The sequence below is a fragment of the Triturus cristatus genome, chromosome 7 (assembly GCF_964204655.1).
Source record: "Triturus cristatus chromosome 7, aTriCri1.1, whole genome shotgun sequence".
Taxonomy (NCBI): domain Eukaryota; kingdom Metazoa; phylum Chordata; class Amphibia; order Caudata; family Salamandridae; genus Triturus; species Triturus cristatus.
Window position 1 is genome coordinate 1,149,802,957 of NC_140590.1, and position 20,331 is coordinate 1,149,823,287.

Consider the following 20,331-nt stretch of genomic DNA (forward strand, 5'->3'; position numbering starts at 1 on the left):
CTCTCTCTTCCTCTCTCTCACTGTTTCTCTCTCTCTTCGTCTCTCTCACTCTTTCCTTCTTTTTCTCTCACTCTTCCCCTCACTCTCACTGCTTCTCTCTTGCTCTGTCTTCCTCTCACTCTTTCTTTCTTTTTCTCTCTCTCTTCCCCTCACTCTTTCTTTCTCTCTCTCTCTTCCTCTCTCACAAACTTTCTGTGTGTGTGTGTCTCTCTCTCTCTCTCTCTCTCTCTCCTGTGATGCACGAATGCCGCACAATCTTATCTTGCTTTTTGTCTAACAGGCTGTGATTCACGGATTGACGCCCCCCCAACACGGAACTCCCGCCACTCAGTGCCACCAGAGCTGAACGCGTGTGCAGCCTGCGATGATGCTTGGCCATCCTGACAATCAACACACATTCTGAATTGTGAGCTCTGTTTACCGCGTGTACGCAACGCCTGAGAAGGTTGCTTCGGCACATGGTGCACCCTGTTACACACACGCCGGTGGCAGAAGGTGAGCAGAGAAGCTTGTTTCTGCAGCAGCGGGAAGTCACCTCTGGGCGGTGGGAGTGGATAGTGTGCAGCAGCCTGGGTGCACAAGAGCGGACAGACACCTCCGGGTACTGGGAGTGGATGGGGTGCAGCAGCATGGATTCGCAGGAATGGGCAGTCACCTCCGGGCACTGAGAGTGGATGGGGTGCAACAGCCTGGGTGCACAGCAGCGGGCAGACATCTCTGGGCAGTGGGAGTGGATGGGGTACATTAGCCTGGGTGTGCAGACGCGGGCAGACACCTCTGGGCGGCAGGACTCGATGGTGTGCAACAGCCTGAGTGCCCAGGCTGGACAGACACCTCTGGGCAACGGGAGTAGATGGGGTGCAGCAGCCTGAGTGCGCAGAGGCAAAACAGAGAATTACGCGTGTGCAGTTGTATGTACTCTGCCATTACTATTTCTATACTATGTTTCAGATGACTAAATTTGAGGGCTACATTATATCCCGGCACGTGGTTGGAGACACACCGGTGGCAGAAAGGTGAGCTGTGAAGATTTTCTCCAGTGTCAACACTCCCTCTCCCTCTCCATCTCTTCCTTTCTGTCACTCACACTTTCTCTCTTTCTCTGTCTCTTCCTCTCTCTCTCATTCTTTCTTTCTCTCTCTTCCTCTCTCACTCGTTCTCTCTCTCTTCCTCTCTCTCACACTGTTTCTCTCTTCCTTGTATCTCACTCTTTCTCTCTCTCACTCTTTCTCTCTTTCTGTCTTCCTCTCTCTCTCTCTCTCTTTCTTTCTTTCTCTCTCTCTTCCTCTCTCTCACTCTTTCCCTCTCTCTCCTTTGCTGGACGCATGACGCACCATCCTATCTTTTTATTTGTCTTGCAGGCTGCGATTCACAAATGGTCGAGGGATGACACGCCATACCTGTACCTACTTTTATTTTGTTCTTTTGTTTAAATAAAATGTTTTATATGTAAATCCATACATGACTAAGACTCTTATTTGTCCAACCTCACAAGCATCTTCTTATTTATAATTGTACCACATTAGCCAATTTTTTACCTTCCAGATTCCCTAACCTGACTCACATTTGTTTGTGGGGGGTGGGGGTGAGGGGGGATGGCAGACAAGGAGCTGCTGCTGGGGGGTGTCGGAGCAGTGTTGGGTGTCCCACCTGCATGATCGTTGGCTCCATTGCATCTGTTCTCAGAGACTTGCGAGCCGGCGGGCTGGCTCGTAGATGAAGAGCTGCGAGCCGACTGGCTGGCTCGTAGAGGGAGAGCTGTGACCCGTCAGTTCGCAGAGGGAGAGCTGCGGGTCAGCTCACAGAGGAACAGGTGCGGGCCGACAGTTATAGGGAAAGGTGCGGGCCGTCGGCTTCCAAAGGGATAGCTGAGGAACAGTGATGTGGGGAGAGGGAGCGTGAAGGGGATATCTCGCAGAGAGAGACCTGCGGTATATTTCCAGTCTTGCCTTCACAGATACAAATGCGGCCCGAAAAGTCGCACCCCAAGAGCTGCGAGCCAACCGGTGATTCGCAGAGGGAGACTCGCGGGCCCAAGAAAGTTGTTGGGGGTATGCTGGTGATGTGGGAAGAGGGTGCGTTACCTGCTGATGTGGGGAGAGGCAGCGTGAAAGGGGTATCTCACACAGACAGAGCTCCAGTATGTTTTCAGAGTTGCCTCGGACAGATTCGAGCTGACAGACTGAATCACAAAATGGCTTTTCAATGCTCATATAGTGTGACTTATCAACAGTTCACACCCAGGCTCGCAGAGGGACAGCTGCGGCCCGTGGGCTCGACACGCAGAGGGAGAACTACAGGCCGTCCGCTCCCAAAGGAACAGCAGCGTACTAGCTCGCAGAGGTAGAGGCACAGCAGCATACTAGCTCGCAAAGGTAGAGAGCTGCGAGCCGACGGACTGGCTTCTAAAGGCATAGCTGCGAAGTGGTGATGAGGGGAGAGGGAGCGTGAAATGGGAATCTCGCACAGACAGAGCTCCGGTATATTTTCAATATTGCCTTGAAGAGGTAGAACTACGGAGAGTTACTAGCTGACGGACTGAATCACAAAATGGCTGCCAATACTTCCTAGTCTCAACAGTTCGCAGCCAATGAGCCGCAAGCTCGTGCTCGTAACGCCTCATCCAATCAGATGTCAGAATTCTCAAATATCAATTTCTGTACAATATGATATTTCTCAAAAACTACTGAATGGATTTACCCCTTTAAACAAAAGCGTGCTTTCTGGACCACGACCTTTCTCCCTGCCAAATGTGGAGCGTCCGCTCGCAAAGAGGCACAACAGCGTACTAGCTCGCAAAGGTAGAGAGCTGCGAGCCGACAGACTGCCTGCCTTCTAAAGGCATAGCTGCAAGCTGGTGATGTGGGCAGAGGGAGCGTGAAAGGGGTATCTCGCACAGACAGAGCTCCGGTATATTAAATTGCCCCCGGCACCTTTGTTTTATATTTTCACTCGATGCGAGGCACAAGATGGCTGCTAACACTTCCTGGTTTGAAGAGTTAGCAGCCAATCAGAGGCAAGCTCGTGCTCGGGAGTTAAGCTCCGCCCAGATATATATATTTTTTCCTTCAATATCTCAAAAACTACTGAACGGATTTACACCATTTCAACAAAAGCATGCTTTCTGGACCAAGACATTTCTCCCTGCCAAAGTTGGTGTAATTCTTTTTCTCAGCCCCCCTTGACCAATCACCCCCACACTTTAAAGATAGGAGATGATCAAAAAAGAGAAACTTTTTGGAAAATTTCGTAAAGATTCGGTAAAAACAACACCAAAGTTATAAGCATATGGAAAAATGCTTTTTCTATGGAAACGTGGTCCAAACTATAACTATCTACTGGCGACCGCCAGTAAATTGTATAATATATATATATAAATATATATATATATATATATATATATATAATATATATATATATATATATATATATATATATATATATATATATATAGTTCCCAAAATTAATGTCTGCCTCTGCCGACGCGTTTCGAGGCCATACGCCTCTTCATCACAGGCTGGCAAACAAAACACTGAGCAGTCGCCTCCATTTTAGCCATGTTTTATTCAATATACATCCCTCAGTGGGCGTGGCCAAATGTATCAGCACAACAGTGTGCTGGGAGATGTAGTCCGTATGGGAATATTATAGTTTATATCCTATCGTAGGTTCAGTGCTAAATTGCCAATGTTCACAGTCATTAAGATACCTTTAGTAGGAAGGGGAATGTGCCAAAAGGAGCTCTGTAGCAGAGGCGCTGCGCTGCACGGGTGAGGAGTAATTCCATCCCACAGCCTCTCATGTTTGCGAGTGGTGCTCTTCTCCACGGCATGAGCGGCCGTGATTCCATGAAAAACAATGTGCTCAGAAGCATCGAGTGAGCACTCCACGGCGCCTGCACCATCCGGTTGTGAAGCCTCGCTGCAGCTCCCTTTGTTTGTTCCCAAAATTAATGTCTGCCTCTGCCGACGCGTTTCGAGGCCATACGCCTCTTCATCACAGGCTGGTAAACAAAACACTGAGCAGTCGCCTCCATTTTAGCCATGTTTTATTCAATATACATCCCTCTGTGGGCGTGGCCAAATGTATCAGCACAACAGTGTGCTGGGAGATGTAGTCCGTATGGGAATATTATAGTTTATATCCTATCGTAGGTTCAGTGCTAAATTGCCAATGTTCACAGTCATTAAGATACCTTTAGTAGGAAGGGAAATGTGCCAAAAGGAGCTCTGTAGCAGAGGCGCTGCGCTGCACGGGTGCGGAGTAATTCCATCCCACAGCCTCTCATGTTTGCGAGTGGTGCTCTTCTCCACGGCATGAGCGGCCGTGATTCCATGAAAAACAATGTGCTCAGAAGCATCGAGTGAGCACTCCACGGCGCCTACACCATCCGGTTGTGAAGCCTCGCTGCAGCTCCCTTTGTTTGTTCCCAAAATTAATGTCTGCCTCTGCCGACGCGTTTCGAGGCCATATGCCTCTTCATCACAGGCTGGCAAACAAAACACAGAGCAGTCGCCTCCATTTTAGCCATGTTTTATTCAATATACATCCCTCTGTGGGCGTGGCCAAATGTATCAGCACAACAGTGTGCTGGGAGATGTAGTCCGTATGGGAATATTATAGTTTATATCCTATCGTAGGTTCAGTGCTAAATTGCCAATGTTCACAGTCATTAAGATACCTTTAGTAGGAAGGGCAATGTGCCAAAAGGAGCTCTGTAGCAGAGGCGGTACGCGGCACGGGTGCGGAGTAATTCCATCCCACAGCCTCTCATGTTTGTGAGTGGTGCTCTTCTCCACGACATGAGCGGCCGTGATTCCATGAAAAACAATGTGCTCAGAAGCATCGAGTGAGCACCCCACGGCGCCTGCACCATCCGGTTGTGAAGCCTCGCTGCAGCTCCCTTTGTTTGTTCCCAAAATTAATGTCTGCCTCTGCCGACGCGTTTCGATGCTATACGCCTCTTCATCACAGGCTGGCAAACAAAACACTGAGCAGTCGCCTCCATTTTAGCCATGTTTTATTCAATATACATCCCTCAGTGGGCGTGGCCAAATGTATCAGCAAAACAGTGTGCTGGGAGATGTAGTCCGTATGGGAATATTATAGTTTATATCCTATCGTAGGTTCAGTGCTAAATTGCCAATGTTCACAGTCATTAAGATACCTTTAGTAGGAAGGGGAATGTGCCAAAAGGAGCTCTGTAGCAGAGGCGCTGCGCTGCACGGGTGCGGAGTAATTCCATCCCACAGCCTCTCATGTTTGCGAGTGGTGCTCTTCTCCACGGCATGAGCGGCCGTGATTCCATGAAAAACAATGTGCTCAGAAGCATCGAGTGAGCACTCCACGGCGCCTGCACCATCCGGTTGTGAAGCCTCGCTGCAGCTCCCTTTGTTTGTTCCCAAAATTAATGTCTGCCTCTGCCGACGCGTTTCGAGGCCATACGCCTCTTCATCACAGGCTGGCAAACAAAACACTGAGCAGTCGCCTCCATTTTAGCCATGTTTTATTCAATATACATCCCTCAGTGGGCGTGGCCAAATGTATCAGCACAACAGTGTGCTGGGAGATGTAGTCCGTATGGGAATATTATAGTTTATATCCTATCGTAGGTTCAGTGCTAAATTGCCAATGTTCACAGTCATTAAGATACCTTTAGTAGGAAGGGGAATGTGCCAAAAGGAGCTCTGTAGCAGAGGCGCTGCGCTGCACGGGTGCGGAGTAATTCCATCCCACAGCCTCTCATGTTTGCGAGTGGTGCTCTTCTCCGCGGCATGAGCGGCCGTGATTCCATGAAAAACAATGTGCTCAGAAGCATCGAGTGAGCACTCCACGGCGCCTGCACCATCCGGTTGTGAAGCCTCGCTGCAGCTCCCTTTGTTTGTTCCCAAAATTAATGTCTGCCTCTGCCGACGCGTTTCGATGCTATACGCCTCTTCATCACAGGCTGGCAAACAAAACACTGAGCAGTCGCCTCCATTTTAGCCATGTTTTATTCAATATACATCCCTCAGTGGGCATGGCCAAATGTATCAGCACAACAGTGTGCTGGGAGATGTAGTCCGTATGGGAATATTATAGTTTATATCCTATCGTAGGTTCAGTGCTAAATTGCCAATGTTCACAGTCATTAAGATACCTTTAGTAGGAAGGGGAATGTGGCAAAAGGAGCTCGATGCTTCTGAGCACATTGTATTAAATATATATATATATATATATATATATATATATATATATATATATATATATATGAATACACAGGGTGGATCCCTTTGCGGCGCCGGCGCTCTATTTTTAGCGTGGTGCAAAATCCATACGACAGGATCCAGTCGTTAATTATTCAAAAAGTGGGTTTCATGTCCTCTGGTTTTCGGACTAGAAAAGGATTGCACTCACTCGTAGTAGTTAAATGGGAAGGTTTTTATTCCCCGGTGGGCCTCTTAATGCGTTGCATCTCGGGAGTTGGACCTGGGCAGGATATAATTAAGTGTGATATTTGCAGTTGGAGAAATCACGGAATGAACATTTCTGTTTGCATGCTGCCTTCGAGGGAGGACTGTTAAGTTTGAAACGCGTCAGGCAAGGCATGCTAATATTTTATTTCACCGAAGCTGTTCATTGCTAATTTGGCTTGTTGGGAGTGCTCTCTGCTAAGGGCAACTTGTGAGACTTAATAAATACGGCCTGCCAGGTCGGGGAGAAGCACCATTGCAGATTCATAGCAAATCCTGTTGCGCTCAGATGAAAGGAGCCACTTGGAGCAACAAGTTGTGTTTTATTTGGGACAATTTCTGGTGAAATACACTTGAAGGAGTGAAAAGTGAAGTATGTTGTTTAAAATTCGAACATGTTCATTTTTGCAGAACCCACAAGGGTATTATTGGAACTCCAACTCCCGAGATGCATCACATTAAGGGGCCCACCTGGGCAGGATATAATTAAGTGTGATATTTGCATTTGGAGAAATCACGGAATGAACATTGCTGTATGCATGCTGCCTTCTAGGAAGGACTGTTAAGTTTGAAACGCGTCAGGCAAGGCATGCTAATATTTTATTTCACCGAATATGAGCGCTGCTCAGCATGCCAGTCATTAATCAGCTGTCCCGTTATTAAATGCCTGACGCGTTTCGAAGACTTTTGTACCTTCTTCTTCAGAGGCAAACAGGAAAAGTGGCGTGCATGTGTTCCGGCACACCCACTTCTTAAATACTTGCTTGCACGCCCCTTATGGGCTGAATCCTTGTACAATGCATTGTGGGTTCAGTAGTGCCGGTTAATCAATCCTCCAATGGATGCACAATATACTGTTAGCAAAGTTCTTATGAGCCCTCCGATGAGCCGCAGCATGTTGTTAGCGCTCTCAATCCCAATGCTGATGCCTCCAAAGCGGACCAGTAAATACTGACCCACACGGCCCCCTAATATCACGGGGTGGTGCTCTTCAGCGGCAGGGCAGCCGCCATATATTACAGCTCCAGGAATGCCCACAGGGCGAAAAGCACTCTGGCGCCAGAAAACTTCGATGGGTATGAGCGCTGCTCAGCATGCCAGTCATTAGTCAGCTGTCCCGTTATTGAATGCCTGACGCGTTTCGAAGACTTTTGTACCTTCTTCTTCAGAGGCAAACAGGAAAAGTGGTGTGCATGTGTTCCGGCACACCCACTTCTTAAATGCTTGCTTGCACGCCCCTTATGGGCTGAATCCTTGTGCAATGCATTGTGGGTTCAGTAGTGCCGGTTAATCAATCCTCCGATGGATGCACAATATACTGTTAGCAAAGTTCTTATGAGCCCTCCGATGGGCCCCAGCATGTTGTTAGCGCTCTCAATCCCAATGCTGATGCCTCCAAAGCAGACCAGTAAATACTGACCCACACGGCCCCCTAATTTCACTGGGTGGCGCTCTTCGGCGGCAGAGCAGCCGCCATATATCACAGCTCCAGGAATGCCCACAGGGCAATCCTCGAGCATGACATATATGGCAGCACCCTGCTGCCGAAGAGCACCACTCCGTTATCACTGGAGGCCACGGAGCTGTGTATTTACTAATCTTCGTATGTGGAAGCAGTAGCTGGGGATATGAACGAGCCCGTCTGCTGAGGCTCATACAAGGGCTTTGAACATTTTCCGACAGATTTAATTATTCTGCACCCATCCAGGGAAATTAATCGGTTTGCCACTACAAAGCCCAGGATGCTTTGCGCACATTCGCAAATGGGGCGTTATCGTAATGGACTACTTAAAAGCCTGGGCGGTGTCAAACTATGCACTTTTTTGACCGTCATCGCCTTTGAAAAAGAAGTTACTTACTTCGAAACGCGTCAGGTGTATCTATGATGGATCAGCTGTGAATGGATCCGGCATGTCGGGTGCCGTTTAAACTGAATAAAGGACTGTGACCTCTCGCTGCTGTTGGAGTGCTTTTTACCGGATGGGCAATCCTCGAGCATGACATATATATATATATTTGCAAAAACTGGTAGTCCCGTTGAGCAGCACTCGATGAACAACCAAGGTTACCAGCCTTCCTCATAGGTATGGACACTCCTCGTACGGCTAATAAATTGCGCAGCCTGTTATCTGCCTGACGCGTTTCGATGAATATCTTTCTCAAAGGCATTACCAAACAGGAACGTGCTGCACTCACCCCCATGCCATATTTATACTATAGACACGCCCCTGAAGGGGGCCGCTTGAATAAGACAATGTCCAGTGCATTCTGGGGATTGTAGTGCTCTTTATTAGAAGCCAGATTGAAGCGCACTCATAACTGCGAAAATAAAGCCCAACATGGGCTCCTGTCGACCAGGGTGTCCTTTTCCTGTGTTGTTCCTCCGTGTCGAGGTAGGTATATCCAAACCTCACGGCCCCCTTGAGATCTTGGGGTGGTGCTTCCTCGGCGGTCGGGTACCGCCATATTGTTTGCAAAAACTGGTAGTCCCGTTGAGCAGCCCTCGATGAACAACCAAGGTTACCAGCCTTCCTCATAGGTATGGACACTCCTCGTACAGCTAATAAATTGCACAGCCTGTTATCTGCCTGATGCGTTTCGATGAATATCTTTCTCAAAGGCATTACCAAACAGGAACGTGCTGCACTCACCCCCATGCCATATTTATACTATAGACACGCCCCTGATGGGGCTGCTTGAATAAGACAATGTCCAGTGCATTCTGGGGATTGTAGTGCTCTTTATTAGAAGCCAGATTGAAGCGCACTCATAACTGCGAAAATAAAGCCCAACATGGGCTCCTGCCGACCTGGGTGTCCTTTTCCTGTGTTGTTCCTCCGTGTCGAGGTAGGTATATCCAAACCTCACGGCCCCCTTGAGATCTTGGGGTGGTGCTTCCTCGGCGGTCGGGTACCGCCATATTGTTTGCAAAAACTGGTAGTCCCGTTGAGCAGCACTCGATGAACAACCAAGGTTACCAGCAGAAAGGTAGATCTTGGTTCATACTCGTGCCTTTTACTTAAATAGTGTAAATCCATTCAGTAGTTCCTGAGAAAATCAAATGTAAAATCATAGATATATCTATGGGCGCAGTGGATCCGCGCACCCTGCCGAGCGCGAGCTGTATGCTAATTGGCTGTCAACACTCCAAACCAGGAAGTGTTGGCAGCCATCTTGTGCCTCGGTAGAACCGAGGCACAAGAAAAGAGAAGAAAAAACGCGCAGAACGCAAAAAGGGGGCAGGGTAGAAACACCCTGACCCCCTAGGCCTGCTCAGGGGGTCCCACAAGGACCCCCAGGGCCCCAAAATTATAATTTTTTTTTTAAATCGGCAAAATTCGCGCTGGCTGCGTGGATCCTGCCGGTAAAAAAAAAAACAAAGCGCGGGCTCCCGCGCTTCGTTGCTAATTTGCCCCCGGGGGGCCAAATCCCGGGGGCTAAACATGAATTGGGTTGGGGGAGGGGGCTCTCTGCCCCCCCCCCAGCACCGGGGACCGCCACCCCCCGGGGCTTCAAAAATTAATGAATGGGGGGCTCAAAGGCCCCCCAAGCCCCGGGGACCGCCACCCCCGGGGCTTTGTGAAAATATTTGCGGGGGGCTCATTTCCCCCTGCAGCCCCGGGGACCACCACCCCCCGGGGCTTGTGTATTTAAAAAAAAGAAAAAAAAGAAATACCCTGTGTGGGGGGGCTCAAGCCCCCTCACATGCCCTGGGGACCACCACCTCCCTGGGGCTCTAAATATGTAAATTGGGGGGTCCATGACAGACCCCCCAGCCCCGGGGACAACCACCCCCGGAGCTTTCTAAATTGGTGGGAGGGGGGCCGCGCGCCCCCCCCCGGAGCCAATGATGGCCCTGGGGACCGCCACCCTCCAGGGTCGGCTCCTGCAGTGTTCCGGGGTGCCCACCCCCGGGACACGGTAGTTTGCTATGGCAGGGCGGGAGCCTCGCGGCTCCCGCCCTGCCACAGCAAATTTGGTTTGAATTTTGAAAGAAAGAGCAGGGAAACCTGCTCTCTCTTTCAAAATTCAAACCAAATTGCTTTTCCACACAGGGAGCTGCATGTTAGCAGCTCCCCATGTGGAAAAGCAATTCCGGCTCCCGCAGGAGACAGGGACCCGCGGGACCATGGTGGGATTGGGGACCCCCCACGGCCCCCCAACTGAGAGGGCCAGCCCCGGGGATGGGGTCCCCGGGGCTATTAGTGGCCCGGGAGGGGGGTCATGCGGCCCCCCTCCCCCCAATAAATAAATAAATTAGAAAGGCGGGCCCAGGGAGATGGGGTCCCCGGGGCCTTTAGTGGCCAGAGAAGGGGGACAACGCAGTCCCCCGCCCAATTTTTTTTTTTTTTTTTAAAAAGGCCATGCCCCGGGGGATGGGGTCCCTGGGGCTGATTAAGGCCTCGGGAGGGGGGCCACGCGGCCCTCTTCCCAAATTTTAATTAAAAAAAATAAAAATTAGGGGGCAGGCCCTGGGGGATGGGGGGGACAAAAAATAAGAAAAAGAAGCACCCCTTTAAAAAAAAAAAAAAAAGAAATACCGGCATCGCGCCGGAGGCCATGCCCCTCCTTTCAGCACTCTGCAAACGCACCCCCTGGCGCGTTTGCGGATGGGGAACATATTTCCCTTGAATACTGGGGTTCCCTGGGGGCCAAATAGCCCAACAGGAATCTCCAGTATGCGCCAGGGGGCTACGTTGCAGAGAGGTGTTCTGAGGCCACGCCCCTTTTTACACCTCTCTGCAACGCAGCTCTGTGACGCTTAATGGAGGTAGCTGGTGGGGTAGTTGCACCCCTGACACTAACAGGCAGAATTTAGACAGCGGTGTAAGAAACAAAAGATCAACATCCCCTATACAAGCCTAGTATAGAGAAGAAATTTAAGAGGCATATAATTAGAAATAGAGAGTTTAGGACTTTGTTTCACCTCGTCTATCAGGGAAACACCGTAAAGCAGAGTCAGCGTGGGCACCAAAAAGATGGGTGCCATCAAAGGGCATATCGACCAAAGCAGCTTGGATAGCCTCTGAAAAGCCTGAAGGACGTAACTAGGCACGACGACGTAGTGCCACAGAGGATGCCACTGAATCAGTAGTATCCATGCCACATCTAATGATCAATTTAGCTGCCTGTTTGCCATCCCGAATCAAATGATCAAGATTGGATCGAAGGTCATCTGGAAGTGACGGCAACATAGTTTGTAAAGAATCCCACAATGCTTGAAAAAAAGCCCAAGAACACAAGATGTATTAATGGACCTTAAAGCAGAACTAGTTGAGGAAAAAATATGTTTGGCACACTGTAATGTTTGCGGGTTTGTAACGGGAATTAGACTCAAAAAACGTCCTTCTGTGATCAATGCTTGATTTATTTTCTTATTATGTACAGGGATCTTCAACTCATGTAACGGAAATGATAAGTAGGAATAACAAATAAGTCTCTTTTCGAGTTCACTATTCAGTTCTTCCCTTTGTCTTTCAGGTTCACCGGGCGAGCCCATGACGTCTTCCGGAATGTTCCTCGGTAAAATAGAGAATATGCCAGGTAAGAAAACTTGTTGTCTCACTTTATGTATAGAACGAATTAAGTTCTGTAGGTTGTTACCGGTAGAACTCTGATTCAATAGGAGAGCCGTTGTTTAAGGAAAAAATAAGCTTGGTCCTGAAGAAGGTGGTCCCACTGTACATATACCACCGAAACGTGTCGACGCCCAGTGTTTTTGGTGTTAAATTTGGCTAAGACAGCTACTATTCTGAGATAGGGAATGTATACCGATGCTTGGTGCTGTCTATAACGTGTCCAGATTAACATATGCAAGACAAATCTAATTGCCTAGATGATTTCTCCTTTTTAATGTTTAGTTACAAAGAAAATAATTTCTATCTTTGATGTTTTTAATGTTTTCATGAAATTATCCATGGAAGGATAAAAACTGTATATGTTTTGTATTAAATAAAAGGATTTTTTATCTATATACATATTGACTTTTGTGAATATAAGTGCTTTGAACATCCCGAATAAAAGGCAGAGTGTGTCTAGTGTGATTGTAGTCATATATTTAGTTCATTTCTCACCAAAGGGAATACTTATTTTTGAACTCCCACAGAAGAAAGGCCAGAACTACCTCTCCTACCCCGTTTGCCATCCCCCCCTCGGCCACAGATATGACTGTGTACCTGGCTTAGCCACGTTTCTCCAGAAACGTGATGGGACGTTGAGCTGGGGAGTGGGACTCTTCTTGGCAGCTGCACTTTTCCCGTGTCTCTGTAAGCTGTCCGTGAGCAGAGACATCCAGTTCTCTGCCTCGGGCGTCCCTTCTCCCAGTCGATCGAGGCTTCATGTTACGGAGTGGTTGAAGCCCCACAGATTCCCTTTTCTCCAGCTGCTGCTCAGGAAATAGGTGGGTTTAGGCGACGTTCCTTCCTCGACCGAAAGGTCTGTTGTCTCCCTTGCGTCTCCTTCGTGAAAGTCTCTCACCGGGGATTTCGCCAACCACCTTTCTTCCTGCTCTGGGGATTTAAGAAGCTCTCCCTTCTTCGTCATTGGTGGATCGGGTGTCACGTGAGGATCCACGCTGGTGACACCGGAGCTGGCCCGTGCTCGGACTTCCTGTTTCTTTGGAGAGTCGTCTAAGGCGTTGGCTGCAGGGAAGTTGGAGAGCAAGCAGGTAAGCGGAGAATATGCCAGGGGATGGGTTCTTCATCCTCTGGCTCTATCTCCCTTTCACACACACGCATCTTGTCTCGTTGAATCCCTATCCGACGGGCCATTAGGTAGAGAATCCATATTGTGTGAGGCTGAAGCAGCCTGAAGCACCAAACTACGAGAAGTAGGATGTCTAGGGAGACAAGCCGGATCTCCAGAAGCAGGAAGGTGCTTGCGAGATATATCACGATTCACAGAGACCCCCGTATCAGGCTTAGCCCAAGAACCCAATATAATTTCAAACAGGGCCTCCCCTGTCTGACCTTGACAGAAGATATCAATAAGGGGATCAGTAGACTTTTCCACAGAAGGAAGAGATAACTCTAAGACCATAGCCACTCTCCTTAACATGTCCGCAAAAGAGGAACTCGACTCAGTAGCAAGGCGAGGAGGGAAAAGAAGTCCCGAAAAGAAGTCCAGAAGCTGGTGAAGACTCCAACCCAGTAGCCTCCCCTAGGGCAGACAGCCAATTCTTCTCCATAAGAGAAGGAATAGCTTCCGATATAGGCTAAAATAGCCCAGACTCCTCCATCCCATCTCCCAAAAGGAGACCCTCAGAAGTACCACCATGAGAGGGAAGCTGAAGGACAACCTTCCCCACAGAAGGCTCCATCGACTACGCACCCGACATCGACCAACGGCAAGAAGGCGATGTCTCAATGTCGAGAGGAGGAGAAATAGCTTCGATCAGCGCCGCTGTTGCTGGAGCCGGCTGATCAAGGATAGAAGCCGAAGGTGGAACTCCTGAAGGGCTGTGCATCGGAGACGAAAAGGGTCAGCCAACGCAAATCGACGCCAACCCAATGACTCAGCGGGCCCAACTGATACTGAGTGTGAACCCATCCGCGTGGCTCCTCTCACCTCCATAGGGCCCGGCGGCGCTCCAGAGAAAGGTAGAGACCCAAAGATAAGATGTCAAGAGTTTTAATAATTCTTCATTTGGGCCATCGACAGTCTGGCTCCGGGAAAGACGGAGACGCATGGGGTGGAGTCGTGTACGGTCTCCTCAACCGGCGAACGGGAGGAACCATGAGAGACCGAATCTCTATGCAGTGAAGTCGGGGGGGAGGGGTGCCGCGACTTCAACCACCTGCGCATAGCTTGGGATGTCGATGGTTCTGAATGACATCCACGTGAACAACCCCGTGAACGGCCCGCCGAACAAGGAGAAGAAGACAGAGGTCGCTGTGAAGTCTCCGAGGGTTGCGTCAACCACGCCACCATGAGTTTCATCCGATGTTCTTTGAGCGTCTTTAGCTTGAGCTTCGGACAGGAGCCGCAATCATCAGAGTCGTGGTGTTCTCCAAAACACCACATACAAACGGAATGAGGGTCCGTGGCCGACATCTGTTGTGCACAAAACCCACAAGTCAAAGCCTGAGGAAATGAGTGAAAAAGGCACACTGTTCCAACAAACAAAAAATCGTCCGTGCCCCGGAGGGGACTCATGGAGTCAATGTCATCACGAAGTTGTATGATGCCGTCTCCAGGCACGCAGAGGTACTACTGAAAAATTTCTGAATCCAGACTGGTGCCGGGAGAGAATTCAAAAGTTAAGGAATGTGCAGCTAGATGTCTCTATCAGATTATAGCTGTGCAGGAGAAGTGTTTCAGCTGAATGGATGGGTGGATGTAGGAGCACTGCCTGGGCTATTCAGAAAAATTGAGGCTGGGTGCTTGTTGCACACACGATCTGGACATCCAGATTCAGAGATGCTGGCCTACCTTTTGAACTTAGTGTTGCATACATGCTTTAACTGAGGCAGCCAAGTTATAATGAACGGAACGTTTCAATGACTCATTCTAAAGGACAGAGAGGCCAGGTATTGCTTCTTACCTGGCTTGCCACTGTATTTGTTACAGTAAGAGATCAAAAGAAGCAGAGCAGGCAAAAGATTTTGGATCAGTGTACCAAGGCATGTCTGATCCTCTTCATTGTGAAAATGATTTACTACCTGAAATTAAAAGTTGCATACTTTTATGACATTGAGCATGCTATGCAAAGCATATTGCTACTAGTGACAAGAAAGGTGGAGGTTCTGAACATCTCTGTGCATTGGCTATAGGCATTAAAACACATGCAGACATCATTATATACATGTGTGAAGGAGTGTTCTGATAGAAGGTGAAAATCTGGTACTGGGAGTCATTAGAGAATGAAGCTGAAGATGGTGGGGCAAGTATTTAACCTTTTATACGAAGCACAGCTAGAGATACTAAGAAGCTTTTTGCATCTCACATGTGAATGAATGCTTTTTGAGAAAAGAGGCTTTGTAATCTTCCCTCCTCTGGCCCTGTATGAACATCAACCAATCAGTCCAAGGCCTTAGGGAGCAGTCTTAAAATAGCCAACCCGACCACCACTTTAATGCGCAAAGGTAGCTTCTGTAGACTCTTTCCATTCTACACCAGTGTACTATAATTCACCATTGGGGGTTCGAAACGCAGCTTCTCCATCCCCTAATCCCACAAGAGGATGAAACCATTAAGACGTCACTGCCCTACTCACTGATCCCATGGCTCGATATTGGCAAAAAGCGCTGGTAACATATAATCCACTTAATACCCACAGACCTCTTATTAAAACACAAATTCAGTGCTCTGTCTTCGCCACCGAAAACAACCCCCCTTCTTCACCACTTAAGCTACTCCTCTGCTTTATCATCCTAAACACACAAACCACTTGTCTTCCTTAAACATCACCATAACATCACAACATCCCCACAAACCACTTCCTTCTAACCCAAAAGCTACTCATGTTACTTCACTACCTCATATCACTCACTCCTCCTATTTTGCCATACAACCACTCCTTCTCACGATCTCCTTCGCAACCACCTGCACAGCAGGTTCCTCATCATGTCACCCATCCAAGGTTCCACATATCCATTCCTTTATTATGTACCTTCAGTGCAGGCTCCTCCTCAGCAGCGCTGGGTGATGCCTCTCTTATGGTGCAGGCACTAGAGAGAGCTATGTCTGTGGTAAGATTTGCATTATCTTCTCTCTTCTCTGGCTTCTCACTCTTTCTTTGGGGCAGCAATTTTCCTTGGTCTTCATTAGCTTCCTTTCCCCCTCGGCATGACCCTCTTATTGAGGGGGTGCATGTCTTCAGTTCCGCTTTTTCTTTATTACTCATTGTCTCCCATGGGCCTGGTAGAGGCTGACAACTCTCGCTCTCTCCTGGGCTGAGGAGGGATAAGGGTTCGATGAAGTGGCTCACCTGTTGCATGGAAGATTTTGTTACAATCACCGCACCTGCTCCCCAGTGTCATCTGCTACACAAAAGTCTCACATATATGCTGCATTCCCTAGTTCAAATTCACAAAAATGTTGCAAAATAGGTTTGTTCCATCTTTTCTAAATGCTTAATTTAGTATAAGTCCATGTCTGTTGCAGTTTGTTTGTGTTTTGTTAGCAGCATGTTGTGTCATCAGCATTAATATAGTACTCTTCTAAGATTTGCATGGCAAAATACTGCATTTGGAGTTCCCTTTTCATATTGTTCTGGGTTTCCACTGACTATGTTTGGCTAGTGAAGATGGGGTTGTCTAATGTATTACTTAATAGTAATTCTATTGGTTAATGTAAAAACATAACATCTCTGATCTCACTTTGGGTTTTCTAGACACACTAATCCTAAAAACTGTATGAATAAATTCATATGAAGCTGGACATCAAAATAGCTAAGCATAAAATATCTACTGAATATTGCCACATACTGTTATCCTTTCCCCAAAATATTACAAACTATGTGAGTTTAATAGTCTCATCTCCAGTGGTAGCATACTGCAGAAAAATCAGTAGTCATTTAGTGTTTAGTAATTTTAAGGGAACACAATTCTTTTGCAGCAGTGAAACTGCAGAAAGAAATGTTGTGCCACTCAAAACCGTGCGCTTCTCATCTAAAGGTGTCTTCATGATAACACAGTACAGACTGCAAAATCCTGTCACTCCTTGGCCCATCCGAATCACAATTTACACAAGGTGAAAAATAAAATATTTGAAATACATAACTATTGCAAACATATGCAAAAAACTTCGACAAGTTGTCAACTGTATGCTCTGCAGTTCGGTACAGTCGAGTCTGCAAGTCTTTAGAGACGAGCACATTCAAGAAAGCAAGTCAATTAACAGTGGCCCAGTAAGGTGGCCATAGGGCATAATGCAAGCAAGGAAAATGTGCCCCCAGCAAAGTGGCTGAGTAGTAAAGAAAACGGTTATATTTGGGTGCAGTGGGCTCCTCAAATCCCTTAGCCCCGCTACCACTTCACTTGGTGCTCTATTGATAACTGCGACCCTGTCAAGCAACGTTATGGACAGATCTGGAGTGGCCAATTTTGACCTACATTTTGTAGTAATTTTGGTACTACGAATATGATACTACTAATGAACTACAAAATGCTATTCACTAACCTACATGCGGAGGTTCCGCCGCTCCTATTTTTTTCTGTTCCATGATCTCCACTCCAACTACGGTATTGCTGCATATGTAAGTATGTTTTATAGTAAATGTGGGAGGGACAGAGGGGAGTGGCTCGAAAACGGGGACTAGTTACACATAAAGGAGCGGGATAAAAAGAGGTGTAAGAGGGGTGTAGGAAGGGTCAGGGAGTGACGTGTTGGTGCACCCACCAACAAATGAAAAAGTCAATTGCTATTCACAAACTGCACTTCTAAAGTCACTACATCCAAAAAGGACCCAAAACAGAAGTAAATGTACTCCAGCTCAGAGCTGGAGTAAGTCCAGCACCACACATGACCAACCACTGCTACTGCAAGAACCTCCCACAGAAATCAATAGAGCTAGGGACTTTAAAAAAAAATATAGAACATGATAAATGAAATTAAATTATTTAAACTATTTAAAAATAAAAACATATTTATGTTTAAAAAATTCTAAAAATAAGACATATTTCATTTTAAAATACAACAAATTTGTTCCATCTGCAGGCGTATACCGTCTTAGTTGAGGGACGCCTGGCTGCCAAGATAACATCACAGACTTTGGGAGGAAGGTCGAAGGCTGTCAACTGTCGCAACTCAATCTTCAAGCAAGAAAGTGGAGGCTATACTGATTCGGGTGGAGGACCGTCCCCTGCTGATGCGACAGAAGATCCTCCCGAAGAGGCAGTCTGATCGGAGGATCGATGGCCATGTGTAAGAGCTCGGGATATCAAACTCCCCGTACCCAATTTGGAGCCACAAGAATGACTTGGGCCCGGTCGCGCTTGATCTTCTTCAGCACTCCGGGCGAAGTGGTATAGGCGGAAAGGCGTTGCCTAGCGAGTGCCACCTTGGAAATTCCAACGCACAGAAATCCTGATATTGCGCGCTCTCTTCGGTGGCGATTAGATCTAACCAAGGCTCTCCCAAACTGCCGAAACAGACCATGCACCACCTCCGAGTGAAGACGCCATTTCTGATCCATCATGCACCTGTGGCTGAGTTCTTCTGCCCTGGCGTTCAGTGAACCTGCCAGGTGGTGAACCACCAGGGATATGCCCTGATGTTCTAGCCATGTCCAGAGACAGAGAGCCTCTTGACATAGGGTCCACGACCCCATCCCGCCCTGTTTGTTGCAGTACCACATGGCGGTGGTGTTGTTCGTGAACACCTGCACTACTCTTCCCTGGACAGAAGGAAAATGCTTTTAGCGCAAGACGGATCGCCTGGAGCTCTGGAAGGTTGATGTGTAGCCCAGACTCCGCCAGAGACCAGAGGCCTCTGATTTTCACCTCTCTCATGTGGCCGCCCCACCCCAGAAGTGATGCATCCATCACCACTGTGAACTCCGGTTGGGGAAGGGAGAGGGCTCTGCCGTTTACCCAATCTTGGTTCGTTAGCCACCACTGCAATTGTCGTGCAGTGCCCTCCGAGATCTGAACGCAATCAGACAGATTTCCCTGATGTTGTGCCCACTGGAACTTCATGTCCCACTGCAGACCCCGCATATGCCACCTGGCATGATCCACTAGCAGGATGCAGGAGGCCATGAGGCCCAGCAGCCTCAGGGTCATTCTGACCGAAACCCGGGATAGAGGCTGAAAGATCGGAAACATAACCTGAATATCCCGGAATCACTGCTCGGGGGATAAGCCCGAAACTGTGTCGTGTCCATCACTGCTCTGATGAAAAGGAGTTCTGAGAGGGAATCAGGTGTGACTTCAGCACATTGATATGGAACCCGAGCGAATGCAGGAGGTCCGCCGTAGTCTGGAGGTAGGAGATCACTGCCTGGGGCGAGCCAGCCTTCAACAGCCAGTCGTCGAGATAGGGGAAGACTGGAACCCCTGATCTGCGCAGATGAGCTGCGTTCACCGCCATCACTTTCATGAACACCCAAGGGAAGCTGGTAAGGCCAAAGGGGAGCACGGTAAACTGAAAGTGCTCGTGGCCTACCGTGTGGGCCTGTGGGCTGGCAGAAAGGGGATGTGAAAATAAGCGTCCTGCAAGTCCAATGCTACCATCCAGGGTCAAGGGCAGACAGGACCTGAGCTAATGTCAACATTTTGAACTTCTCCTTACGGAGGAAGCGGTTGATGTTCATGAGATCCAAGATAGGACACAAGCCCTTGTCCTTGCTGGGCACTGGAAAGTAGTGGGAATAACAACCACGACCTACTACTGGGGTAGGAACTCACTTGATGGCTCCCTTGGCCAAGAGAGCCGTAACTCCGACATGCGATGGTACTGAGGTGGCATGACTGGGGGGGCAGTCTTGAAGGGGAGGGAGTAGTCCCTTCAGACTATCTGCAAAACCCACCTATCCGGCGTGATGGTGCGCCTGTATGGGAGGTGATGACGAATCCTGCCGCCCACTGCCAATAGGTGGGCCTGAAAGGTCAGACTAGGAGGGTTTGGAGGCTGCCGCAGAAGGGGCGCTGGTGGACTGGCCCGCTCGCTGGCCCCAGACCCACGATGGTGGGTCTCACGTCCCCGGCCGCACAGGGGCTGAGCAGCTTGCGCCGGCCTGTGGCTCTGGGTGGAACATGGCGGGGCTCCCCTTCCGTAGCCACGAAAGGGGCTAAGAGCAGACTGCGCAGGGTGGGTGGTGGAGAGGCACAAGGACTTGGCCATAACCCGAGAGTCCTCTAAGTGCTTTAGGGTGCTGTCTGCTTTGTCGTCAAACAGGCGACGGCCATCAAAGGTCATGTCCGTCAGGGTAGCCTGG

At 48.6% G+C, this 20,331-nt stretch overlaps 1 protein-coding gene across 1 annotated transcript in view; it reads right to left on the reverse strand.

Annotated features, from left to right (window-relative positions):
* Positions 1 to 20,331, reverse strand: part of BRD8 (bromodomain containing 8) — a 716,998-nt gene that overhangs the window by 160,329 nt on the left and 536,338 nt on the right. The window contains exon 23 of the mRNA XM_085618373.1: positions 16,063 to 16,380. Within this exon, the coding sequence (XP_085474499.1) occupies positions 16,063 to 16,380 (318 nt within the window). The remainder of the gene's footprint in view (positions 1 to 16,062; positions 16,381 to 20,331) is intronic.